General features: G+C 43.2%; 1 protein-coding gene across 2 annotated transcripts; it reads right to left on the bottom strand.

The window, feature by feature from the left end:
• Window positions 1-1,917: 1,917 nt before the first annotated feature.
• ak7b (adenylate kinase 7b) lies at window positions 1,918-27,252 on the bottom strand. 2 transcript variants are annotated; one of them, XM_031744419.2, is made up of 18 exons: window positions 27,119-27,252; window positions 24,075-24,227; window positions 23,875-23,983; window positions 19,776-19,870; window positions 19,349-19,459; window positions 19,193-19,276; window positions 12,337-12,422; window positions 12,121-12,211; window positions 11,509-11,586; window positions 11,075-11,224; window positions 10,868-10,996; window positions 10,691-10,790; window positions 8,463-8,588; window positions 8,336-8,386; window positions 8,024-8,221; window positions 7,708-7,928; window positions 7,328-7,486; window positions 1,918-7,236 (listed from the first exon to the last, which is right to left on the bottom strand). In XM_031744419.2, the coding sequence occupies exons 1-18, from the start codon at window positions 27,215-27,217 to the stop codon at window positions 7,204-7,206; spliced, it is 2,073 nt and encodes a 690-aa protein (XP_031600279.2). In that variant the 5' UTR covers window positions 27,218-27,252; the 3' UTR covers window positions 1,918-7,203. The 2 variants fall into 2 exon arrangements, with proteins under 2 accessions (XP_031600279.2, XP_039458828.1); XM_039602894.1 differs by lacking the exons at window positions 8,024-8,221; window positions 8,336-8,386; window positions 8,463-8,588.
• Window positions 27,253-27,593: the final 341 nt, after the last annotated feature.

Consider the following 27,593-nt stretch of genomic DNA (forward strand, 5'->3'; position numbering starts at 1 on the left):
CAAAACCAACCTCTTATATACAGGCATTTAGCAAAAAGCTCAATACTGTCGAAACTGAAACCACCCTCTCTGCGCGTCACCGCTGCTCATTTGCATTTACACACACCATCAGTGCACATCCGGCTGTGCATTACTGACACAGAGACTGATCTTACTCATAGATCTCATATTTTATATTACAGACGTCTTTAATTACAACTGCACAGATTCTAGGCCTCTTAGCTCCTCACAATTTCGATAGATTTACCATAACCGACTCGAACGGACAAACCCCAGGTTTTTTGCGACCAATTCACCAGACCAGACTTGAACTGCTCTGTCCAGATTTTCTAGCCCTAACTTAATTTACCGGTAGCCAAAAAAGCGCAAGAATAGGGGACTTGAACCCCTAGCAATTTTGGAGGTTCCCAAGTTCTCCCCCGCTGTCGACGGTACTATCCCTACTCAGCGGTAGGTCAAGGGTCAGCGTCCTGCCCAGGCGCAAGCGTTACCAAGGAGAAAAGTGCGCTTCTTAACAGACGCCGCTGTCGTCCTAGAAAAATTTACAATAATTTGAAACAACAATCTAAGCCCAAAACAGGATTAAGATTGAGGCAGATCTACCTTTGTGGACATAGGGGACTTGAACCCACGAGATGACCATCACAAGATAGACCCAATGTCCAGCGGGACTTGAACCCACAGAAATGACCAATTTCCCTACTTTCTACATTTCTTTGGGACTTGAACCCAGTACTTGTACTTATCACTTATCATTACTTCAACCAGCATGCTCATGAAATTCCCATCAAACTCAAAACAGACATTCACCAGTAATTACAGTGACCAGGCTTTTAATTTGACATGCCCAATGTGACACCTTTTGGAAATATATTTCAACAGGCAGTGTCTTACCTTTAAATGCCCCGGGGAATGCCTGCTCACTTTCACCACTGATTACCGTCTGCCCGTCCAATTACCACGGACCCCGGATCTCTCAAAGTTCCTCCATCTCTCTCCCGGATGAAGCCCCCAAATGTTAGGGTTCAATGTTGAGAGAAGGAATCCATAAATAACCACAGATCCGGTCCAGTGTGCAATTAGACGGCATTTTAATGAACACATGTGTGAGTTCAACAACCCAATCAGTGTTGAACTGTCTTTACCATATTCAGACAACTGTTTTATAGGGTTAAGATAGTACAGCCCCCTTTTCTGTTACTAGGCAGATTTAAACAAAGCATACGTCACTCCAAAACCACAATGACTTTTAACATAGAACATCATCTTCGTGTCGACGGCTGATGCTTCCTGTCTCCATCCTGCCCAGGCTTATCTTCCTGGACATCAGGTGCACTTCCTGTACAAAATGTCACTCATACAGGCACAACCCCGCAGTTAGACTCATTTAGGTAAGAGTTTATATCTGTGTGTGTGTGCACGTGCGGGCGCGTGCATGCTGTGTACTGCGTACGTGTCATGACCTCTCACTATTTGTGTCTGTATGTATATGTCTCGCCCTTAAATGCTCTCACATCTCACCCGTTACACTTCTGACCTTTCACCAGAACAGAGGCTCATCCTTACATATATTAACCTAACTGGAACTATATATGTAATCTACTGAATAAACACCCTACTCTTTGGCTTGCGCTCACTCTGCTTTCGGTTTCACTTCTGCAAAAGCCTGCAACTTCAAAGACATATAACTTCCTGTCTTCTTTCGGCACAGAGCGTATTTTCCTGTCTCTGCCCCCTACACAGAAACACTGAGATCATAGAAGCATTAAAAACATTTAAATTATCGATTCAACTCAACCGTTTAAAGTGGTTCTTCTTGGACCTGTAATAAAGACTATAACCATATATTTGAACATCTGAATGCATCTAAATGCAACATCACTATTAATACTGAAATGTTAATGATGATTATAAAAATAGCAGCAAATAATAGCAGTAAAATATTTCTATTCCCCACAACTTCTAATCGAGATGTTTGGCATCCTCAGAAACCCTCGAATGTGGCTGGAAACAGTTTTGCAAAGTTATGAGGTAACGACTTTTCCACACAGGGTCATTTTGTTATTTTTGTCTATTACAATTTGTTTGATGATCTGCAAAGTGAGCCAAATATGCAAAAAAAAAAAAAAGTAATATAGAAAATAAATAATGGCAAAAAGGTTTTATTCACGTGAGCAAACATCCTGCTCACATGTATGTGAAGTGCAGAGTTTATAAATCAGTGAAATCAATACGTTTTCAGAGAGTTCAACATGTGATTTGTAACATTTACATGAGAAGTATCCTCCCACACAAACGAGTGCAGAAAAGAAATCCACACTGTGATACCAACCTGAAAAATCAGCATCTTTAAGGTTCAAGCTGAGACTTTTTCATCCTTTCTAACTTGAGCATTGACCATCATTTACAAAATGACCTGAGGAGTGGCACCCTCAATATAACGCACTCTAATGTTAAATCCATGTTTTATATGGAGTCTAAGTGAGAGACACTGAAGTGAAAATCCTGGGAGTGCATTTTATCCTGTTACCTTGTGCCTGATGTTAGTCTTCATAAAGAAAACAGAGGCACAAACTCGTGCATAAAAATTCACCAGTGTACAAAAAATGAAGTTTTTACAATAATGGAAAAAGTCATTCTGCTTAAAGGGGACAATTTAGACAATTTAGGCTTTTTTCTCCTTAAACTCAGGCTTAAGAAAGCGAATGATTTTTTTTTAGCCCTTTCAACGTTTAAAAGCTTAAAGAGAGGGGAACATACCTAAAATGACTTATTCCTTCAGACTGAGGTTGAACAGCCCACCAGCCCCATACTACTAAAGATGACGGTATGTCTGTGTATGTGTTTCTTCTTTGTTGGAGGGGGACGTTTAGCATAGTCATTTACCAGCAGCGACCGTGCAGATAAATAATGTTGTGTTTTGATGGGGGGGCCACTCGTCTGTGTTGCTCTGGGCCCCAGAGTTGGTTGATCCACACCTGATCATCATGTTTGTATAAATGAGTTTAGTATTTTTTCAGTAAAGGCTGAAAAAAACCCATATTCACTTTATCCAGATAACAACCCATTCCCTCTGCTCGGGATTTTACTTTAAGAAAAGTAAAATGTCACCGGGGTGAACTTTGACACCTACAGCAGCACTGAGGAGCCGTTTCTGATGAATTTACATTGAAAACAGGTGAGGTGAGGAATCTGCTTTCTACTGCCTTTAATCAATGAGAACAGTTTTTGTGGGCCTCTGGAGAGCGAGCAGAGCCGAAGATAAATATTGGCAGCAAAGAAAAATGTGTGGTCCTCCCCAGTCGAGGGGACATAATGATATTCAGAAGGAGACCCCCTGCTGAGACACAAGGCAAACTGTTCCTAAGCAACAAAACACATTTTCCCTCTCCGAGTGCTCAGAATGAGGCTGGCAGCAGGGGAGGTGTGTGTGTGTGTGTGTGTGTGTGTGTGTGTGTGTGTGTGTGTGTGTGTGTGTGTGTGTGTGTGTGTGTGTGTGTCGCTCGGCATTTGCGTGTGGGGCATGTGGGGGTTCCCCTGACGACTTAACCCATCAGTTTGATGCATGTGTCATTCTCTCTGTCTCTAAAAAGTGTGTCTTTGTCTGTCTGACTATAAGTCAGCAGTTTGTGTGTGTGTGTGTGTGTGTGTGTGTGTGTGTGTGTGTGTGTGTGTGTGTGTGAGATCCTCCATGGATTAAGGGGTGTTAGGGAACAGTGACCAGCATCAGTGCGAGTGGATTCAGTCCACATGCTGCCACACACTCGGGGCTTACTGCAGCTGATGGACTGCATTGCTATGATGGATGGACATATATCAAGTGAAGCCCTGTGATAAAGACTCCCGGTGCTGGAGTGTTGTGTTTGTGTCCGTTCATTGAGAAATAAAACCAGACAAGCCAATATCGTAGTGGAGTTATTAGTGAGAGGCAAAGACAGCGTGTTAAAATGATGCATGTCATGCATGTAGGTTATGTGTGGGCAGTCGGTCCAAACTGTACAAGGGTGTCCACATGAACAGGAGTAGATGATGTGGTTTTACATGAAAAAGCCCATGGGCCTTCTTTAAATGAGTATTTAATCTCTGTAGGTCTGCTTTGGTTCAACATGCTGGAAATCTCTCACCGCTGAGTTTTACCACTGCCCTGAAGCATTACCGACAGAGGCCTACGAAGTCTGCAACAGAAAGCTGGATGGGTCACAGTTTTCATAGCTGCAGGTTTGTCAGCCGGGAGACTGAGGTTTGCATCCTTAGCACTTTGTCTTTATCTCACTCATGTTTTTGGCTTCATTTCCCCAGAAAGGTAAGCACTGAACACTGCTGGGTTAGCATCGGGGAAAGACTTGGCTAAAAACACGACACCCTGCATGTTTAAGAAGGACTTGGATGAGGATGAGTCTCAGGCTACGTCCACACTAATGCGTTTTTGTTTGAAAACGCATCGTTTTCTCTCCGTTTTGGCCTCCCGCCCACACTGAGACGGCGTTTTCCCCGAAGGCAAAACGCAGTGTTTTGAAAACGCTCTCGAAAACGCATACATTTGAAGACTGTGCGTTTGCGTCGCAGTGTGGACAGTGAAAACGCAGACTTTCTAAAATGATGACGCATTTTAGTCATGTAATGAAGTCATGTGGCCGATTAAACAAAGATAGCGGAGTGCATTACACAGCAGCTGTTTTGATTGACAGCCCTATTAAAGATTAATATCAGTTTGTACATGCTGCAGACAGCTTTTCTTCAAATTCTTTAACTCTCACTCGCTTTTGCGCATGCGCAGGACTGGAACGTAAGCGTTTTTGGCCGTTTCAGCCTTAGTGTGAGGAGCTCTCACCTCCAGAGGGAGTTCAGAGTACAGCTGCTGCACCTCCACATTGAAAGGAGCCAGCTCCATGCATCTCCTCATGATACCTACTGGACCTCTCCCTGTGGAGGTTTACAGGCAGGCCTCCTGGGAGTAGACCCTGGGGTAGATCCAGATTCTACATCTCACCTGGACTCAGCTCACCTCAGCATCCCCCAGGAGGACACCCATCTTAGCCTGCTACCACTGACTTTGGATAAGTGATGGTTCGGGGGAGGGAGGGAGTAGCATGTATTTACTGTTAGTGAACTGGGCTTCATCCAAAACAGCACAATCTGAATCAGACTGACTTTTGTCTTTTAAGCTAAATGTGAGAAAAAACAGATTCACTCTATCTGTACTTCACGTGTGATAACAGCTCTGGACCTGAACACTGGCTCCTCTCAGTGCACAGGAGGAGGACCGAGCTCCTGACGGTGACCTTACACACTCATTTCTAACTCAACTTTGCTCTCACTGTCACTGAGTCCTGGAGGGTCGAGCAGGAAAGTGTCAGCTTGCATTTTTGGCTTCTGGCGATAAGTAGATGAAATGAATCTGCTGCAGAGCCACGAGACACTATTTAACTGTGTCTACAAATAACACTGACAGAGTGATCTAAGAAACACAAAGTTTATCTCAGAGGTTGTTAAAGGAAGAACTGAGTACTGTAAAGAAAAAACGTGGGTTTTAATAGTGCTGCTGTTCAGATGGATGAGCCGAAGCACAAAAAGAGAGCTCATCATTCATGCTGCTTTCATCTGACTGTTCAGCACTGAAGACATCCTGATATTACAAAGACTAAAAACATAAAGAGACTCATCATTATCACCATCACGGCCTCCCAACAGTTAATAGGTAATCCAAGACTGACACCTAGTGGTAAAACACTGCTTGTAAAACAGCCAGGAGATGATGGAGGAGGCGTTTCCTCTGGGAATAACATCAAACCAGTGAGTCTGTCCGGAGAGCTCAAAGGTCATCTGTGACCAGAACTCAGCAGGATGAATTTGGTTTAGTTTGAATACTCGGGGATTTTCTAAAAGGGAGACGAAATAAACACACAGCACAGGACAAAGAGCTCCTGGCTGCTGCCACAGTTAAGACTGATAGGGAGCTATTTCACAACAGATGATGGAAAACAAACCACAACAACATCAGCGATACCTCCCCAGCACAGTCCCACGGTACTTAAACAAATACCTTTTAAACCTATGCTTCAGATGTTGGGAGGAGTAGAAACAGCACCTCGGCCTCAGGGCCAATCACAGCTCTGAGCACACAGCAAAGAAGCGTGGCACTAAAGAAGACCGAGCACGTGCTGTTCCACATTTCCTACACAGTAACACCAGTCCACAAATGCAGCACAGACTGGGAGCTGTTCTCACCTCCCATCATAGAACCAGTGCACCCAGCACCATCAGTGGACAGAGGTCACTGCACTTCCACTGGGAAGCTTTTCTCAGGTCTCGCCTTAGAGGAGGACCTCTACAAACAAAAATCAAATACATGCTGTCGGATACGTTTTAGTATGATGGATGAGAGCCAACTGTGGTATCACCATCTAGCAGGGAACCGTGTGTTGTGTAATGGTGTGGGTTTGAAACTATGTTTAGTGTTAATGTACTCGGTGTTACAGATTATCTGCTATACTCAGTTTATTTCAGCGCATCATGAAAATGAGCAGGTAAATACAGAGAGTGAACTTTGAACTTCAGGTTCTGTTTGTACCCACATACTGCATGTTGGTCACTATGACAGAAAACTGTTTAAGCATATTGTGTGTGTGTGTGTGTGTGTGTTTGTACCTGGGGCACACATGCTGCAGTCCAACAGTCTTGCAGCAGCTTGCATCACAGTGTTTCCCAAATAAACTCCACTAATTTCCCCATGTGGTGATTAAGTATGTACAATGAAATCGTTTGGTGTTCTGTCGCAACCAATTATGTACACTTTGGAGTCACGAGTGGCAACATGAGAGACCGACAAATTAGCTGCCATTCGTAACATTTATCCTTCCTGGAAATCTGAAGCTAAATCAAAGCAATTATGACCCGAGCGTGTCTGCTTTACAGTTTACCAAGTTTATTAAGCAAATTAACTTCCTAATTAGCTCCTGGTTTTGTGCACACTTTCATCTGCTTTTTGGGTTGCTTTTAAGTAACGGCCAGCACATCAGAGCCCAAACAAAGCCGTATATGAATGCAACAGGGGCAGGAGAATGGGCCACTTAGAAATCAGACCTAATCAAAATCCCAGCATGGAGTTGGGGACACTTGGCATGTGACGACTGAAATGCTCTGACGAGTCTCAAAGACTCAAAGGAAATTTTCCTCGGCTAGGAAAGCTGCTCGTAATCGGCTTCAAAAGGGGTTGTTCTTCAGCAAGTACTCTGCCTGAAAGACAAAGAGACACACGCCATCATGATTAGTGTCATGTAGAGGTGGACGCTAACGACCAGGCAATAATCTGTGGGCAGTGAAATACCAGGAAGTCCACGGGGTCCTGTGGTTGAGCTCGGCAGCATTCAATCAGACCCCGGCTCAGCGTGGGCACAACCTGTTCCATCAGGTAGTCCCTCATAGGGCCTGACGTGGCCTCCAGCTCTTCCTCCTCCTGCTGCCTCACCTCCTCCAACTTCTTAGTCTAATAAACAGAAACACGTAGAGAATAATTCAGCTTCATTGCACCATGACTCTTTTGGTGTTTAGCCGTCACAGCCACCTTTGTGACACTGAATGTCTCACGTCATGTGTAACGCAGCTTGTTAAACCAAAGCTCTAGCTTCATAGCGCACCCCTCTGGTCATTGCTAGGAAATGTGTTTTATATGTAGTTGACAGCGCCTCGTGTTTCTCCTCCACCTACCCACTCAGCCCAGTGTGCAGCCCTGTCTCTGGCCTCATCGGCCTCCATCCGCTCCACCTCTGCTCTCTCCTGGGCTTCTCTCCTCAGCCTCTCGGCAGCCTTCCTCCTCTCCTCCTCCTTCACCTCCTGGCTGCTCGGACCGTAGTTTCTGGGCTGGCCCACTATGTCAATGACCTTCTGCATCAGAGACAGGCAGTCTGCTTCATTGCTGCTGCTGATCTCTGCAGAGGATGACAAGGAGCACAGAGACTTTTAGCAACACTAAGAAAGTAGCATTTCCCCCTCACATGTGATGCAGTCAGACTTCACGGGTTACCAAACTGCAGAGGGATGATGTCATGCTCATAAAAGTAGTTGAGGACCATATCATCCTCCGACTGTTTCTCCTTGTAAGCAGCCAGCCACCTCGAGAAGTTCTCTGGCTCGTAGTTGTGTTCCTGCACACAGCTCTCGGGCAGGTTGAGCACTCGATCCAACAGGAAGGCCTCTGTGGCCTCCAGGCACAACACAAACTCTGTGGCCCACACAAGAGATCTGTTACTGATGGAGCACTCAGGCTTCACTGCACATCTGTTACTCTTGTTAAATGTGAAATAAAAGGATCTGATTCACAGCTCCCTGCAGGTACCGGGTATAATGTTGGTTAAAGAATTCTGGGATGTTGCATCCTCTTCTTTACCTGAGGAAGAAGGAAAACACGAGTGAGTGAGCAGGTGTGGCCCTGACATGTAAGAGCCTCGGTGTGTCCGACTCACCGCCAAAGAGCTCTTTGGCTTGTTCACGTGTTTGGGGAAAGTCCTCCAACACATAACCCTGGTTATTACACGGGTTAGTCATCAGCTTGTCCCTCATCACGTTCAACAGCAGCTCCTCATCCAGACCTGCAGGATTCATGTTTCAATCAACTCATGCCTCAAGGCGCTTTATATTGTAAAGATCATACAATAATACCAATCTGTACAAATAGTCCATGTGATCATGTGACAAAACCATCCAATCCGAACACTGTTCACAGCAGCAGATCATTTCCCATAATACAGATAAATATGTAATTAATGATGGGTGTCACTGCCCCGTCTAACAGCGGAGTTATCCTGAAGCATGTGCAAAAACCTGCCTAATTCACGTTCTGCTCACTTTGTGAGAGCTAACCATAAACTCACAGCATGTTCCTATAGCTGAGCAGACACCTCACAAACAGGTGTGAACGTTCAAAGATGGGACACAACACCAAGTCTCTTACAGAGAGCACAAACACAGCACCCTGCTCAGTAATGACCCAACAAAGTGCACAGAGTACTCAAAGCCAATATAAAACCTGATGAGTTTGTAATGCAACTCATGTCACCTTACAGAGAAATGTTCATGTGAGGAAAATGCTCGATCTGCATATAATACAAGCTGCTTCAAACAGAGCTCTGTTACTTTCTGAGGTACATAAAAGTGAGCTACAGTCGTGAAGAAGCTTTTTCCCAGTCAAGTTTAAAAAAAAAAAATTAATAAGTTGAATGAATATTCCAGACTCCCAGAGTCTTCATAGAGCACCAAAGAAATATGGAAACAGAGCAAATGTCCCTCATGAATATGGAAAACAAACACATTCCTCTCAGAGTGAGCTGTAACCTCAGTCATGTACGCAGATCTGACAGGATTGATTAACATCAGTATTTTACAGCCATGAATAAAACCCCCCAGTGTCCATAACATACTGGGCGTTGCTGAACAAACGTTTAAGGTGGAACACATGACTGAAGTAATGAAGACATCTGGTTTTGGGTGTGGATCAGATGGTTTTTATATAAAGAACACAGCTTTGGTTTGCTGTCTGATCCCTCTGAGGAGGCACAGTCAGGGAAACCTGCTGTATCGTACCTGGGCTGGCTGTAGAGCCCTTAGCACTGGCCATCAGGCAAAAGCCAGACAGTCACAGGAGTGGCAATTTTGTACACTGACACTAGCAAACCCTTCTAAATGTTTACCAGCATTAACTGAAGGTGTTAAAGTCAACTCTGACAAGTCAGAAATAATGTCATAAATACTGAAGCAGCTTACACAACATTAGGTTAAATATTAACGTAGAAATTAAAGTCATGAATTAGTTCTATATAGAAAACATAGTAATTTAGTAATTACTTAGTAATTTTCTGTTAATTTATGTTGTAAATTTATGTTGCATGTAGCACCTTGGCCCTGGAGGAACGCTGTTTCGCCTCACTGTGTACAACTGTATATAGCTGAAGTGACAATAAAAGCCAACTTGAACTTGAACTTGAACTTGAAAACATGAAGACATAACCAGGAACTGTCGCCACAGGGAGAAGGAGGAGATGTTAGGCTTTGGTTCCTCCTGACGTCCGCTGCTTTCAGACTGAAATTAGGATAAACAATTATCATCTAAGCAGCTTGGAGAGAACGGGGACCTGTTTAAGTTCTGACACCAGGTGATGGAGAACCAGGTGTCTAAAGTGGGAGTGTGACTCACTGGTCATGTGACTCATCACGAGGCTGCTAGTTTCTTTCTTCTTTGTGTGTGTGTATGTAGATATTTCCATGTGAATATGTTGATATGTTCAGGTGTGTGTGTGTACATATATGAGTATGGGGTGAGCCAAGTCCCCCGTCCAGTACTACTGTTGGATTTACTGCTATAGTACAAGTAGCAGGGTCTTGTCTTACTGCATCACTGATGTCGCAGTTAAACAGCATGTTGTTGCTTTTTTGTATTTTGTTTCTTCAGATATTTTTAAAATCTTATGAAACTGTATATAAGCTATTTTCTTCCTCCATAGCTTATGTGAGTGCTGACTGCCTCACAAACACCAAACATATACTTACAAACAAGCAAACAAACACATTTCTGGTTCTTAATAATTAAAACTAGAAATTACCCTCACAATAAACACACTGCCCTCAGTCAGGACTCGTGTGCCAACACATCCAGACCTCGTTATCTGAAGCTAATCGTTTAGTAAACGAGCCGTACCTCGGTTCTGTTCCAGGCGTTCCTTCATCATGCTCAGCTGCTCCTGGACATCTTGTGTGGAATTCCCTTCATCGGGATCAGGATTCCTGACAGCATGTTCCTGAAGGGAAAGCAGTTTAAAATGCCTACAGCTGTACTCATTTCTAATTGATTTAGAGGAGAAAAGTAAGAGCTCACCAGCCGGGCGATGGTGTCAGAGATGGTGCTTTTCACTGTGATGTGATGGAGTCGGTAGTATTCGCAGATCTTTTTGGACACTGTGGTTTTACCTACTGCAGGAGCACCCAGTACACACAGACGGACGGGCTGCAAACACACAGATTAGCCAGTAAAACCTGACAGTGTGCACACTGTATGTAGTCTCATATGTGTTTGACTGCATACCAGCAACCCGCGGGTCTGCCGGAACTCCTGCACCACCACCTCTATATTTTCCACCAGACCAAACTGGCACACCCAGTTAAAAGAGAAAAGTTTCTTGATGTAAGCAGCCTCCATGCGGAGACTGACCAGTAGAGAGTTGGCTTCCATTACCTGTTGTAGCAAAAACAAAATACTTCAGTGTGTTGGAGAATCTTCTTTTCTCGTCTTTCCATGTTTTCACCTCTGCAAGCCCCACTGCAGGATCGACATGTTTATTCTTACTCACACACACACACACACACACACACACAGGAAGCAGATGAATGTGAAAAAGCAACAGTCACATTGATCTTAGGAAAAACGTTTTTCATCTTCAGTTCTTTGAAAGCTGAATCACTGACTGATGGCGCACACGTCACACACTGATGAATGCAGTATAGAGAGGCACGTCATACACTGAGATCCTTGGTGAGGAAAGCATCCTCTGATGGCTTTTTCTGGATCTTCCCTGGTCCGAGGATGGAGGCGATTTTCTGGAGGAGAATCAACATAATTGTCTGATAAACATGTCAAACATTCATATTCGCACAGGTTAGACAGTTTACAGCAGCAGTCTGTGGACGCCCCTGAGGCTGTCATCGTATGGATTGTGTATTTGTAACAGGATTCACTGCATTCATTTTTAATGGTCATAGTCAGTGTTGATGCCACGCATTAGCCTGGAGCTGAGTGTTTCTGGGGGTTTGAAGCTGGATGTGGATCACAGGGGGGTCTGACCCTGAAGCCACACGCTCATTGGCTAAAGACTCTTTCATTACCTAATCAACGTACACTGAAAAATCCTCCTTTCAGACAGAGAAAGAGAAAAATTTACAAAATGGACTTCACGCGTTATTCAATATTATCTGAAACGAGTGTTTACATTGGTAAAGTTAAGCCATTTTCCCAAACACGCTATATGGAAGTATTTTTCCCAATCACAGGTATGGTTCCAGAGCCCGAGGCTAAGCCCACTTTTTATACTGTCTATGGTTTGGCGAGGCTTCCTGATGACTTGCTAGACACACCTTGACAATTTCTTCCATGGTATTGTTAGAATCGTCCACTGCTAGTAGATAATATGGTCTTGGTTGATGTTGGATCACGCTGTAAACCACACTGGAACACAGAAGGAAAACCACAGGAAACAGTGAAACATCGTTTGTACCATCAGACCCTGTTGTGTGATGACTTCATGTTTCAGGCTGTCAGTTGTGTAGTACAAACAGAATGAAGCAGCCAACCTTGCCAAGTCATGGATGTGAATCGTGGGAACGATGTTCTTGCCATCTCCAAAGATGGGTATTCCATCTTCTCCCAGCCATGATTTCTATAAAGTCACATCACTGCTGTTACTCACATTTGTTTGGTCATTTTCATCTAATTAGACCTGAATATTCTTTTTCCTATTTTTCCATGAGTTACAGAGACAAACCGGTCAGCCGACTTATCATGTCATGTGATACAACATGTATCCACTTTATTGCACGAGAGCGTAACCATCGATAACAATGCCAGCCGTTTCATTTGGATAAATCTGACACAGCCTTCTGCAGCATCTTTCCAGTGTCCTCATACTTATCACCACATTGTGTTCATGTTCTAAGAGAAATCATTCCCACGATTTCACAAAGTCAGCTACACAAAGCATTTTGGAGACAGTAGCAGTCACGGGAGTTTATCTTGAAACAACAACTGTGACTTTTTTCCAACAATAGTATTTGGATTTTTTTTTTTTAAACAGAATTTTGACTTTAATTCTCAAACTGTGATTTTTTGTGTTGCCCTGATATTCTGTCATACTGTAGAGTGAGAAGATAAAAACCATTGTACAACATCATTTAGTGACTTTTGATCAAACCAAAAGTTTCCTACCAAAGCATGCTCAGGAATTCTAACATCCACCTCTGCAGGAAAAACCCTGCCAGCTTACAGGCCTCACACTGATCATTCTACAGCCTGTCGGCTCAGTGAACCACTGTGCACCTGGCACAAACACCAGTGATCATTTATAAAGCACTCCACAAGTGTTACACACACACACAAATGTGCTTTTTAGTTTCCGTGTTCTCCAAGAGTCCCTGACTCTTGGTGGCGCTGTCACTTGGTGTTCGCTCGCTTTGTGGTAGAGTATCACTTCCTGTTCCTGCTCAAACACAGTGGTGTTTCTGAGTAGCTTTTCTGCTTAGCAATTTAATTTAAATCTTTTGATACATCCCTTTTTCATAGTATAATCTTAACGTGCTTCATCTGTGTCAAGGGATTTCAGGATTTGGGGATTTTTATTATGTTATGCTTAGAAGTACGTTTCATTATCTAAATGTGTTTGCTCTTTCAGTATTCAGCTTAAATGGGGAAGTTACACTCTGTGCAGACAGGAAGCCTGCACGCAGCACAGTTCTATTTTATCTCTTCCTGTACGTGCTATGAAAAATAGCTATGAATAAAGGCTTCTTTTACTGCAGGGTGCGAGTCTCCCTGAGTCTCACCCGTGTACACGTTAAACCTGTCTGAGCGTTTTTATTCTGACCTGAGTTGCAATACAGGAAATCTCCTGACAATCTGAATCACCCTTTCTGTGTACTCACTACCTAATTTATATCCAAAGTATTCACTCACTGTCTCTTTACTGTTTCGCTAGCTTAGCTTAGCTCGTAGCCGACTCGTTAGCACCATGGCTACTTCACCTGTCCCTCCTGCACTTTCCTGCTCATTGTGTCAGATGTTTAGTTACTCCTCGGCCTCCTTTAGCAGTAATGATACCTGTAACAAATGTAGCATATTTGCAGCTCTGGAGGCCAGGATTACTGAATTGGAGACTCGGCCGCACCCTTCATTCACCCGTAGCTAGCCAGGCCCCTGTAGCTGGTGCAGCCGAAGATAGCGTGGGCCCGCTAGCTGTTCCCCGGCAGACCCCAAGCAGCTGGGGAAAGAGGGCGGCTGGGTGACGGTGAGGAGGAAGCATAGACCTAAACAGAAGCCCCAGGTACACCACCAACCTGTTCATGTGTCTAACTGCTTTTCCCCCACTCGGCGACACACCCGCCGGGGTCAAACTCTGGTAATTGGCGATTCTGTTCTCAGACATGTGAAGCTAGAGACACCGGCAACCATAGTCAATTGTCTTCCAGGGGCCAGAGCAGGCGACATTGAAGGAAATTTAAAACTGCTGGCTAAGGGTAAACGTAAATACAGTAAGATCATAATTCACGTCGGCAGTAATGACACCCGTTACGCCAATCGGAGGTCACTAAAATCAATATTGAATCGGTGTGTAACTTTGCCAAAACAATGTGGGACTCTGTAGTTTTCTCTGGTCCCTCCCCAATCAGACCAGGAGTGACATGTTTAGCCGCATGTTCTCCTTAAATTGCTGGCTGTCTGAGTGGTGTCCCAGAAACGATGTGGGCTTCATAGATAATTGGCAAACCTTCTGGAGGAAACCTGGTCTTGTTAGGAGAGACGGCATCCATCCCACTTTGGATGGAGCAGCTCTCATTTCTAGAAATATGGACCAATTTATTAAACCCCCAAAATATGACTATCCAGAGTTGGGACCAGGAAGCAGAGTTGCAGTCTTACACGCCTCTCTGCAGCTTCTCTCCTCCTGCTACCCCCAAAACCCATCTCCATTGAGACTGTGTCAGCTCCCAAACAGACAAAAACAAACCAAAACCAGCAATAAACAACTTAAACATAAAAATCCCAAAGAAAGAACAATACAGTATCCACATCTGAGCCAAAGAGTAAAACAGTGAAATGTGGATTATTAAATATTAGGTCTCTCTCCTCCAAGTCTCTGTTAGTACATGACTTAATAATTGATCAACAAATCGATTTACTCTGCCTTACAGAAACCTGGTTGCAGCAGGATGATTATGTTAGTTTAAATGAATCAACACCCCGAGTCATTCTAACTACCAGAAACCTCGAAGCACAGGCCGAGGGGGCGGTGTGGCAGCAATTTTCACACCAGCCTATTAATCAACCAAAGACCCAGACAGACTTTTAATTCATTTGAAAGCCTGATGCTTAGCCTTGTCCACCCCAGCTGTAAAACTCAGAAACCAGTCTTACTTGTTATCATCTATCGTCCACCTGGGCCTTACACAGAGTTTCTCTCTGATTTCTCAGACTTTTATCTGATTTAGTGCTCAGCTCAGATAAAATAATTATTGTGGGTGATTTTAACATCCATGTAGATGCTAAAAATGACAGCCTCAACATGGCATTTAATCTGTTATTAGACTCAATTGGCTTCTCTCAAAATGTAAAAGAACCCACCCACCACTTTAATCACACTCTAGATCTTGTTTTAACATATGGCATAGAAACTGAACATTTAACAGTGTTTCCTGAAAACCCTCTGCTGTCTGATCATTTCCTGATAACATTTACATTTACAATAATTGATTACACAGCAGTGGAGAGTAGACTTTATCACAGTAGATGTCTTTCTGAAAGCGCTGTAACTAAGTTTAAGAATATAATCCACCCACTGTTATCATCTTCAATGCCCTGTACCAACATAGAGCAGAGCAGCTATCTGAACGCTACTCCAACAGAGGTCGATTATCTTGTTAATAATGTTACCTCCTCACTACGCATGCGACTCTGGATACTGTAGCTCCTGTGAAAACTAAGGCCTCAAATCAGAAGTACCTGACTCCATGGTATAATTCTCAAACACGTAGCCTAAAGCAGATAACTCGTAAGCTGGAGAGGAAATGGCGTGTCACAAATTTAGAGGATCATCATTTAGCCTGGAGAAATAGTTTGCTGCTTTATAAGAAAGCCCTCCATAAAGCCAGAACATCTTACTATTCGTCACTGATTGAAGAAAATAAGAACAACCCCAGGTTTCTCTTCAGCACTGTAGCCAGGCTGACAAACAGTCAGAGCTCTACTGAGCCAACAATCCCTTTAACGTTAACTAGTAATGACTTCATGAACTTCTTCACAAATAAAATTTTTATCATTAGAGAAAAATTACCAATAATCATCCCACAGATGTAATATTATCTACAGCTACTTTTAGTACCATCGATGTTAAGTTAGACTCTTTTTCTCCAATTGATCTTTCTGAGTTAACTTCAATAATTACTTCCTCCAAACCATCAACGTGTCTTTTAGACCCCATTCCTACAAAACTGCTCAAAGAAGTCCTGCCATTAATTAATGCTTCGATCTTAAATATGATCAACCTATCTCTAATAATCGGCTATGTACCACAGGCCTTCAAGGTGGCTGTAGTTAAACCTTTACTTAAAAAGCATCTCTAGACCCAGCAGTCTTAGCTAATTATAGGCCAATCTCCAACCTTCCTTTCATATCAAACATCCTTGAAAGAGTAGTTGTCAAACAGCTAACAGATCATCTGCAGAGGAATGGCTTATTTGAAGAGTTTCAGTCAGGTTTCAGAGCTCATCACAGCACAGAAACAGCTTTAGTGAAGGTTACAAATGATCTTCTTATGGCCTCTGACAGTGGACTCATCTCTGTGCTTGTCCTGCTAGACCTCAGTGCTGCGTTCGATACTGTTGACCATAATATCCTATTAGAGCGATTAGAACATGCTGTAGGTATTACAGGTACTGCACTGCAGTGGTTTGTATCATATCTATCTAATAGACTCCAATTTGTTCAAGTAAATGGAGAGTCCTCTTCACACACTAAGGTCAATTATGGTGTTCCACAGGGTTCAGTGCTAGGACCAATTCTATTTACATTATACATGCTTCCCTAGGCAGCATCATTAGAAGACATAGCATACATTTTCACTGCTATGCAGATGACACCCAGCTCTATCTATCCATGAAGCCAGGTAACACACACCAATTAGTTAAACTGCAGGAATGTCTTAAAGACATAAAGACCTGGATGGCCGCTAACTTTCTGCTTCTTAATTCAGATCAAACTGAGGTTATTGTACTTGGCCCTTAAAATCTTAGAAATATGGTATCTAAGCAGATTCTTACTCTGGATGGCATTACCTTGGCCTCCAGTAATGCTGTGAGGAACCTTGAGTCATTTTTGACCAGGACATGTCCTTCAACGCACATATTAAACAAATATGTAAGACTGCTTTCTTCCATTTGTGCAACATCTCTAAAGTTAGAAATATCCTGTCTCAGAGTGATGCTGAAAAACTAGTTCATGCATTCATTACTTCCAGGCTGGACTACTGTAATTCATTATTATCAGGATGTCCTAAAACTCCCTGAAAAGCCTTCAGCTGATCCAAAATGCTGCAGCAAGGGTCCTGACAGGGACTAGAAAGAGAGAGCAGATTTCTCCTGTTTTGGCTTCCTTCATTGGCTTCCTGTTAAATCCAGAATTGAATTCAAAATCCTGCTCCTCACATACAAGGTCTTAAATAATCAGGCCCCATCTTATCTTAATGACCTTGTAGTACCATATCACCCTATTAGAGCACTTCGCTCTCACACTGCAGGCCTACTTGTTGTTCCTAGAGTATTTAAAAGTAGAATGGGAGGCAGAGCCTTCAGTTTTCAGGCCCCTCTTCTGTGGAACCAGCTTCCAGTTTGGATTCAGGAGACAGACACTATCTCTACTTTCAAGATTAGGCTTCAAACTTTCCTTTTGCTAAAGCATATAGTTAGGGCTGGACCAGGTGACCCTGAATCCTCCCTTAGTTATGCTGCAATAGACGTGAGCTGCCGGGATTCCCATGATGCATTGAGTTTTTCCTTTCCAGTCACCTTTCTCACTCACTATGTGTTAACAGACCTCTCTGCATCGAATCATATCTGTTATTAATCTCTGTCTCTCTTCCACAGCATGTCTTTATCCTGTCTTCCTTCTCTCACCCCAACCGGTCGCAGCAGATGGCCCCGCCTCCCTGAGCCTGGTTCTGCCAGAGGTTTCTTCCTGTTAAAGGGAGTTTTCCTTCCCACTGTCGCCAAAGTGCTTGCTCATAGGGGTCATATGATTGTTGGGTTTTTCTCTGTATTTATTATTGTGCTATCTACTGTACAATATAAAGCGCCTTGAGGCGACTTTTGTTGTGATTTGGCGCTATATAAATAAAATTGAATTGAATTGAATTGAATCCACTGAGTCATTGGTTGGCGCTAGTTAGCTACCATAATCTAATCCAACCAACCAACCTAGTGAGATCGTATTCTCTGCTCGGACAAGACGCCAATAGACGTGCTGTACGAACTTAAAACATTTATTTTTAAATGTAGCCTCACAGACAGGGTTCAGTCCATGACAGCTCTGAGAGCTCTAATGTATAATTCAGACCCGTGTTTCCCAACCACTGAGCTGCGGCACATAGGTGTGCCGTGAGAAATGATCAGCTGAATGTAATTGTTCAGGCAGAACAATTACATTCTCTTCCACTAGAGGGCAGTGCAACTACCTGCTCTAATTAAATGGCTTGCCAAGTGCCAGTAAAACAGAAGAAGACAAAGAAGAAACATAACAGTCATGCTGTGAGACGATGCGGCGTGTAACAGCAATAGATAAATATCTGAAAAGATAGAGTGCTCAGTCTGACCTGGGTCCAACCCAGATGAAGGCCCTAGCATGAGCAGTGGTCAGAAGAAAGCATTAAAGTCCAAACCAACCCAATTCTGCTACGTCTGGTGTGTGGGGGAAAATGATCAACATGCTTTTGTGACATATTTGTTTGGTTGTGCTGTGTGATTTTTCTAATGTGAAATATGTGTGTGGTTTCAAAAGGTTGGGAAACACTGATCTATATACATGTAGTGTTTCTCTCCCTGACAGTGAGGTTCAGCTGACTTTGAACCGGTCTTTCAGCAGCTGCACATATCGTATCAACCTGAAAATCCTAGCTGATTTCCATCTTGACATATCACATTCATAAGACTTTGAGAAAACTTGACCTCTGACCTTGAGGTCACTGATATTCAAACCTGTCTGAGAGTCTTAGTAGATACACCTATGGTGTTAATTTGCAGCTCCTGCGTTGCAGTTTTCCAGTTATGGCAATCACACATTAAGATGTCAACATCAGCAGTAAACTAATCTGCAGTGTTAACCTACCTTTGACTTTCAAAGTCTGTCTATCCCTCATCCTAATTGTAGAGTGCAGCCTTCAAATCTTACCTTGAAAAAGTAGTGGAAGATCTGTTCTCCCATCCCGTACTGAAGTCCTGCTGCCACCACGTACGTGGAGAAGAGCTTTCTTTCCTAAAAGTAACACGTAACACTCAGACACGTCTCCATCAAGTGTCTGTTATTAAAAAACTGTTACACACTTACAGTTTTGCCCATTTTCACTACTCTCTTCTCCAAGTCAATGTGCCGTTCAAAATTGGGATGTGCTCTCCTGCTCCAGAAAATCGCATCAGTGAAAGGAAGCTCCAGATCATCCTGTCACGAGCATCATGGCAGGAGATTACCAGCAACTTCATGACAGATTTATGTGGACATGCTTGGTACTCCATGTCACAGGGTACAGAAATATAAAGAACGAATCATAAAACCCTGAGATGGTTTTTTGCTTTTGACACAACATTGTGATAACATCTATAATGTTCTTACTACATCTTTTTATCCCAGAGAGCACTGTAGTCAGAAACATCTTGTTTCTCATAAAGGCTTCACTTTAATGAGTTTCTTATAAGTTTAGGTAGATATTACAAATGCACAATGACCGGTATGTCAGATTTCTGTTATATACACTTACAGGATCAGCTGGCTTGCTGCAGGCCCAGGTCATGATCGTGGAGATGAGGATAAACAACTTTGGCCCAGAAAAATGCTCGACTTCACTGTGAAGCGCTACAATTGAAAAAAAAATCTTTTGTGACGGCTTAAAGAGCTTTTCAATTTCAATCAGGTTAGATAAGATAACTCTTTATTGTCATTGCACAGTCATACATAGTACAATAGTACAATGAAATTGGAAAACTGTCCTACGTCGGCACTACATATAACAACACGACACGATGCGACACATCACAACGCAACACAAACAACACAACACAGTATAATAACTTAGTAATAAAAAAGAAGAATAAGTGTATTTGTATTGCACACTGTTATTATTGCACATTAATTATTATTGCACCTTGTTATAAATATAAATATTATTATTATTACTGTTTTTACCGTTGTTAACGGTAAGTCCAGGTAGGTAGCCAGTCAGGTCAGCTGTTTGCATTGATCAGGGCTGTTGCCCTGTTGTAAAAGCTGTCCTTGAGTCTATTTGTTCGGGACCTCAGCAGCCTGAACCTCCTGCCAGACGGCAGCAGCTTAAACACCCGGTGTCCTGGGTGTGTGCAGTCCCGTAGGATGCTGCACGCCCTCAGGAGACAGCGAGTGCTGTACAGGTCCTTCAGGGAGGGAAGAGGATGTCCAATGATTTTTTGGGCCATATTGATGACCCTCTGGAGTGCCTTTCTGTGTGCTGTGGTGCAGCTGGAGAACCATACACCGATGCAATATGTCAGCACACTTTCAAGAGGAGCAGCGGTAGAAGACGGTCAGCAGCTCCTTCTTCAGGTCCATTTTTCTGAGGATTCTCAGAAAGTGGAGACGCTGTTGGGCCTTCTTCAAAACAGTCGAGGTGTTAGAGCTCCATTGGAGGTCTGTGTCTATGTGCACACCCAGAAACTTGAAACTGGAGACCCTTTCCACGCACTCCATGTTGATGCTGACAGGCTGCAGCTCAGACTTCCTCCTTCTGAAATCAACTACCAGCTCTTTTGTCTTGGTAGTATTGAGGTCCAGGTTGTTATCTACACACCAATCTGACAGCCTCTGAACTTCAGCTCTGTACGCCGTCTCATCTCCCCCTGAGATGAGCCCCACCACGGTGGTATCATCTGCAAACTTGATGACTGCGTTGTCTGGGTGGGTACTGACACAGTCATGTGTGTACAGAGTGTACAGTAGGGGACTCAGTACACAGCCTTGTGGAGAGCCGGTGTTCAGGCTGAGGGCTGAGGAAAGATGAGGCCCCACTCTAACTCTCTGTACACGGTCTGACAGGAAGTCTCTGATCCAGCGGCAGGTGGTAGAAGGAAGTCCGATTTCCAGCAGTTTAACTATTAGTCTGTCCGGGAGTATCGTATTGAAAGCAGAGCTAACGTCAACAAAGATCAGCCTGGCGTAACGGCCCTGCACTTCCAGGTGAGAGATGGTGGTGTGGAGCGTTGTAGCAATGACATCTTCAGTTGATCTGTTAGCTCTGTATGCGAACTGGAGTGGGTCGAGTGTGGGTGGCAGGCAGGACAGGATGTGACGTCGGACCAGTTTCTCGAAGCACTTCATTATAACAGGTGTTAGAGCAGCTGGTCGGTAGTCGTTGAGGCTGCTAATGTTAGTACGCTTTGGCAGTGGGACAATTGTGGCTGACTTTAGGCACGGCGGGATGCAGGACTGGGACAGTGAAGTGTTGAAGATCTTAGTGAAGACCCCAGCCAGCTGGTCTGCACACTCTTTTAGGACCCTTGCAGTTACCCCATCTGGTCCGGCGGCCTTCTTGGGGTTCACTGCCCTCAGTGTGCGCCTCACCTCATATTCCTGCACTATGAGGCTTGGGCTGCTGCTGCTGTCCAATGTTTTTGCTGCTGCTGCCTCTGGTCCCTTCATCTCAAAGCGTGCAAAGAAGTGGTTCAGCTCCTCCGCAAGCTCGGCGTTACCCTCAGTCAACGTGGTATTGCAGGGTTTGTAGTTGGTTAAGTGCTGAACTCCCTGCCATACCTGTCGTGAGTTGTTGTTGCTGAAGTGGTCTTCGATCCTTCTCTTGTACGCTGCCTTGGCTTCTCTGATGCCTCTTTTCAACTCAGATCTGGCTGCACTGTACTGCACACCATCACCGGATCTAAAAGCGGCGTCACGTTGCTTCAGCAGGACCTGGACCTCTTTAGTCATCCAGGGTTTCTGGTTGGAATACACCCGGAGACGTTTGTCCACAGTGACACTGTTGACACAGAAGTTAATATATGAGAGCACTGATGTTGTGTGCTCTTCGAGGTCCTGATGTTCGAACACGCTCCAGTCCGTGTTTTCAAAACAGTCCTGCAGCTGATGTGATGCGCCTTCTGGGCAGGTTTTCACAGTTTTTGTGACTGCGGGGGCTCTTCTCCTAATGGGAGTGTATGCAGGGATCAGCAGCACGGACATGTGGTCTGACAAACCTAGATGTGGTAGAGGGGTTGCTCTGTAGCCTTTTTGGATGTTGCTGTAGGCTTTATCCAGTGTGTTTTTCCCCTCATTGCACATTTAATATGCTGTTCAAATCTGGGGAATACTGACCTTAAATCAGCATGGTTGAAGTCCCCAGCTATAATGTGCACTGCGTTTGGATGGGAATTCTGCTGATTGCTTATTGTCTTGTGCAGCTCCTCCATGGCCGAGTTAGCATTAGCATCGGGTGGTACATACACGGCCGTTACCATGACAACAGTAAACATGCGAGATATGTAGACGGGTCTGCACTTCACAGTCAAATATTCCAAATCCGGGGAACAATGGCTGTCTACAGTCTTTGTGTTTTTGCACCAGCTGTCATTGGTGTAGATGCATAAACCCCCTCCTTTGATCTTACCGGAGTGGCCGTTCCTGTCGTGACGGTGGACCGTGCAGCCTGCTAGCTCAATAGCCGAGTCCGGAATTGATGGCTGCAGCCAAGTCTCTGTGAGTAATATTATGCTGCTGTCCCGTACACACTTCATTGGTTCATTGATATAGTTCTGGTTCACAACAACAGTTCCCTCACAGAGCTTTATATAATGAATTAAAGACCGTGCAATATTAGAGAGAGAGCACCAGCAGTCTGATGATGCCCTGGGACCACCACCTGGTGACAACGGGAAGGAAGAATTCCCTTTCAACAGGAAGAGAACTTGGCAGAAGCAGGCTCAGGTAGAGGTGACATATACCTCAACTGGCTGGAGGGTGAAGAAAAGAGCATAAAGAGACCTGGAGAAAACTATCAAAGACACTACATTTAATGACATGATCCAGTGGCATTTAAATGCATCAGGACTGTGAAGATGCTACTGGTGAAATGGGTAAGTGTTATCGGTAGGGATGGCATTCCAACAACTTCAAACTGACTTAACAATATTTAAATTCTAGTTAAATCTAAAACTGAAGTTCCACATGGAAGCTTGACCTTCTGACCAGATGGACCAGCATGACAAAGATCAGGTAATAATCAGGGCTGCAGGGCCAGCGTCTGAACCACTGCTGTCTTCAGCTTGATTTGTATAAATGATGGCTGTTGTTAAATTCTGGACAGAGTGCACTGAGTGCATTACCAATGTGAACAAGAGAACCACAATAAAAAACAACCATAGTTACCTCCGTAACGTTTCGTAATGGGTCAAATGTAGAGAAAAACAAGTAATTTCCCCACGGGGATCAATAAAGTATACATTATTATTATCATTATTATTATTATTATTGTTGGCCAGCACAACCAATAAATATCAGCCAGTGGAATCAGTAAGTCATACGTGCCATAGTATTCACTAACATGGCCGGTGTTATCAAACCAAGCACAAATGCAGTACTGCACATCAACTGAAGGACTGACGAAGTCACCTGGATGAGGGACGAAACGTTTCTCCCACAGAAAACGTCCAGATCAACAGAATCAACCTTTCTGGGTTCATCATACGGGTTTTCAAAAATATCAATTTGTAAAGTAGCTAAAGCTAAAGTAAGGAAAAACAAAGTACAAATAAATAAATAATAAACATAAATACAAACAAGAATTTGTACTTATAAGCAAATATTGAGCACATAGCCTCAGGGATACCTAACAGACTTACCTGAGGCAGCCCAGAGAGCTTCTTCCACCTGATCAGCATGCTGGGTAACATTGTAGATAACAACATCACAGCCCATCAGTTTGGAAAGGAGCTCATCTCGGTTCAGATGCTTGAAAAAAGCAACAAATAATTGGTCTTGAATTTAAAGTTTGAATAAAAGGCTAAGGCTTTCACAGCGTAAACAACTTTAAAGTACTTACAGTGTATTGTTCGACCACATGAGGCCTTTCCACGGCAGATGGATGTGAAACAGTTCCCACCACCTGGAAGGTCCTCTTATGGTTTGACAGCAGCTCTGCCTCCAGATCAGAGTTTGTATTAACAGCAGCTCCAGCCACACTTCCACTCAGGACCTAATCCAAAAACAACGTTCAAACCAACTTGAAAAGATTGAAAAGCCTTTCTTGTTCCACACGGCTTGAACTCTCTTAAGTTTTCCTGTAATTTCTTTAAGTCGTCTTCAGGAGTGGCTCTCTGGGCTTCTTACTGTGTGTGTGTTTCTTTCTGTGTTTTTAGGTCTGCTCTGACGGCCCTGTGGTGGCGTTTCTGTTTGCTTTAGTAGATCATGTGACCCTACTGTGGCGCTGAGGACACCTAGCCAACTCCTTGTTTCAGTTGCTCTCACAGGCTCAGTGCTCACTCATCCAAGAACACACCACAGAACTGATTGACAAACTTTCCTGAGTTTTCTTTTGTAAATAACCCAGTTCATGCTTGAGAAACTTGTGTGAACTCTCCTTTGTTGTAAGCTAGAGTCACTTGTAACACATTTCTTCGTTTGCCCCCACTTGTCCAGTTTCCTCAGGTTTGTAGGACACACTGCACACCATGCCAAACTGATGGCTCTTTAGCATCATCTCGTGGGTGTAAAAATACTATTTTATGACTGTAGAACTGTTTACCTGGCTATTTATTACAGATTCAAATAAAGACCAGGGAACAACTAGTGGTTTTTTTTGCTACTGGCTGCTAGTAACAAGGTGCCTAGAATATAATTCAAATTGGTCCCCTGCAAAGTCCTCATGTCACTGGTTACGCTTGAATAGGTCACACACAGAGATTCCTCTGAACATTTCTCTCTGTGGGCTTTTTATTTTGAAAATAAATATATAAATGGTTTTCTTTGTAAAGCTACAGTAAGTCCAGCTCACATCAGCTTAACAGGGGCGGATCTAGAAGGGTTATTAACCCTCTATGGTCCACGGACACGCTGCACCTCCAAATCACATGACTGATGTAAGCTGACACAGCAACAAGCTGCAGCCACACTGAGTCTCTGTTTCAGCCCACATTGAAAGTTCGGACTTCAAAGTTTTTAAATTTTAATTACAGGCCAGTAAATCCAGAGTTATGATAATATATAAGCCATGCTTTTTTATAAATACTGTCGTCACGTTTTTGTGTGTGTGTGTTTTAAGCATTTTCTAAGGACAGCGCGAAAACAGTAAAGAAAGAAAAAAGCCACCTCTTTTCCTATCGGTGGAAAAATGCACCATGTCGACCAATTAAAAAAGAAAGTCAACACGTGGGATTTGGTTGTTTAGGAAGAGGGGAGAGTTTTGGGAGTGACGGTAACGGCAGCGAGACAGAGCGAGCGAGAGAGAGAGAGGGAGAGAGAGAGTTTTTAGATGTGGGAGATTTGTGACGTTTAGTGTGGAGTGTATACTTAGTGTGTTGTGTTGTCTTGTGTAGTTGTTCTGTTGTGTAGTCGTTTTGTCTTGTGTGTCAGTGAGGGCACTAATGAATGTCACTAAGGCACATTTGCAACGTAAACACTGTCACTAAGTAGAAAACCAGCGGAGTGATACACCTGCTGTTGTCAGGCCTGCAGGTTTATCCCTGTGCTGCTCTCCTCTGTGTTTTGGTGGACAAACTTTTTTTTACTGGCATACATCATTTGTGGGGCATCTTATTGCGAAACCTGATTGTTCTCTCATTTTAGTTTTAGTAATATTTTTAAATGGTTGTACAAAATGAAAAAAACAGCAGGTGTATTGGCTGCATTTTTAGATAAATAGTTGTATATGTTTACAAAAGTACAATTTATATTTGCATTTCAGGTTATAAAAATTTACTCAACATGTCTGTGGGTTTTTTTTACAGTAAAAAATACTACTAGGATTTTAAGTTCTTTATCTGATTTCAGATCAGTAATACTAATGCAGTATGTCAGTGAAAAAAACAACTAAATTCAGTTGAGCTGAAAAGATACCAAACAAGGCAAGGAGGAAAAAATAAAATGAAACAATCTGAGGGTGAAATACAAACGTAAACTCAAAAGGAGTCAAAAATGGCCGCTTGTATTTCAGACCTCAGTGGGTTAATCCAACAAATCATGAAAAATTAGGTTTAAATTTTTGTTCATGACAGAGCAGATTTCTGACATTTTGTGTAATTTAAGCTGTAACAATGTGATTGTTTTCTAACAAAAAAACAGTGAAACTTAAGTTAGACTTGTGTTTGTAAATGAACCGCCCCGTGTTGTGTAGCTTTCTGGATTTTATACTTATTGGGCTACATATTTATTTATTATACAGGCTATACAGTACATAAGATCAAAACTCACATGTTTTATGTAACTAAAGTGTGTAATTATGTGAGCTACAGACAATAATTAAGTTATAGACTATATTTATATGAAAAACGTGTATACTTACTGCATTTGAATCATTTTAACCATATGTAACCACCTGCATATGTGTTTGGGGGGGAAAAAAGGCTTTGATTTTGCCACCCCATTTGATTTCTTTGCCACCCTCATGCCACCCTAAGAAAATTTGTCTAGATCCGCCCCTGCAGCTTAAAGCAAGTCATCGCCGTTTCATGACTTTCTGAAAATGTAAGTAACTCCATATTTAGACAGGACGTTTTACATCACCATCAGTCTGTGAAAACACCTCAAGCGTAATCCACCCATCAGAATGACGTCATTTAAATGCGTGGAAGCTCACCAATGACTGTTGTACCGGAAACAGGTGGTTAAGGAGTGGGAGGAGATAGGGCAGTAGGGCTAACAATAATAGAGAAAGTATCCTTGTTTTAGTAACCGATGATGTGAAAGGGATTAATGCTGAAAATACGAATCAGTGAATCGAAGATGACACCTATCTAACATCATTTCCGGTGTTGTTTGCTCGCTCTGCTCCAAGCCAAAGCTAATGAGTCATGTTTGGTGTTGCTGTGAGGTGGCGCACCACGTCAGAGCAGCTCCTTTCACTCAGTACGTACAGGCTTCAAATGTTACCTGAGCGATGTGTCTGGATGCGTACGAGTCCACGTTGTTAAGAAACACCCGTGTCATCTCTGGCTGCGCCATGCTGGGTCCCGACCGCGCTGTTAGCATGTTACTGTTAGTGTCGCGTAGTCAAGGAGACGGCCACTCCCACAGCTGTGACGTTAAAGCTAGGCTGACCAACCATCCTCTGTTTTTGTACTTCTGGACTGTAAAGCCTATATGACATTTTTTATTTCACTATTCATTAATCGCACAGAGAAGGCATCGTTTAAATATGTCAAAGTTTTCTTTAAGCAAACAGTATTATTAAAGTTCTTCATGACTGGGCCAAGTGTCTTATTTTTGGAAATCAAAATATGGTCACCTTATAAAGCTCCAGTGTGGACTTTTATAACATGTAGAAACAAGTATTAGACCCTGTGCATGCACACTGATGCACAGCGACCATAAGACAACTCTTTATTCCCATTACATAGTCATACCT

This window comes from Oreochromis aureus, linkage group 19, assembly GCF_013358895.1.
Source record: "Oreochromis aureus strain Israel breed Guangdong linkage group 19, ZZ_aureus, whole genome shotgun sequence".
Classification (NCBI taxonomy): domain Eukaryota; kingdom Metazoa; phylum Chordata; class Actinopteri; order Cichliformes; family Cichlidae; genus Oreochromis; species Oreochromis aureus.

Excerpts from the sequence above, each read along its gene's own strand:
- ak7b (XM_031744419.2), bottom strand. The coding sequence starts at position 27,217 with ATGCTAACAGCGCGGTCGGGACCCAGCATGGCGCAGCCAGAGATGACA. Across the intron at positions 12,212-12,336 it reads CACATCCATGACTTGGCAAG|TGTGGTTTACAGCGTGATCC; the intron begins GTTGGCTGCTTC and ends TCTGTGTTCCAG. Across the intron at positions 8,222-8,335 it reads TTTAACCAACATTATACCCG|AGTTTGTGTTGTGCCTGGAG; the intron begins GTACCTGCAGGG and ends TGTGGGCCACAG.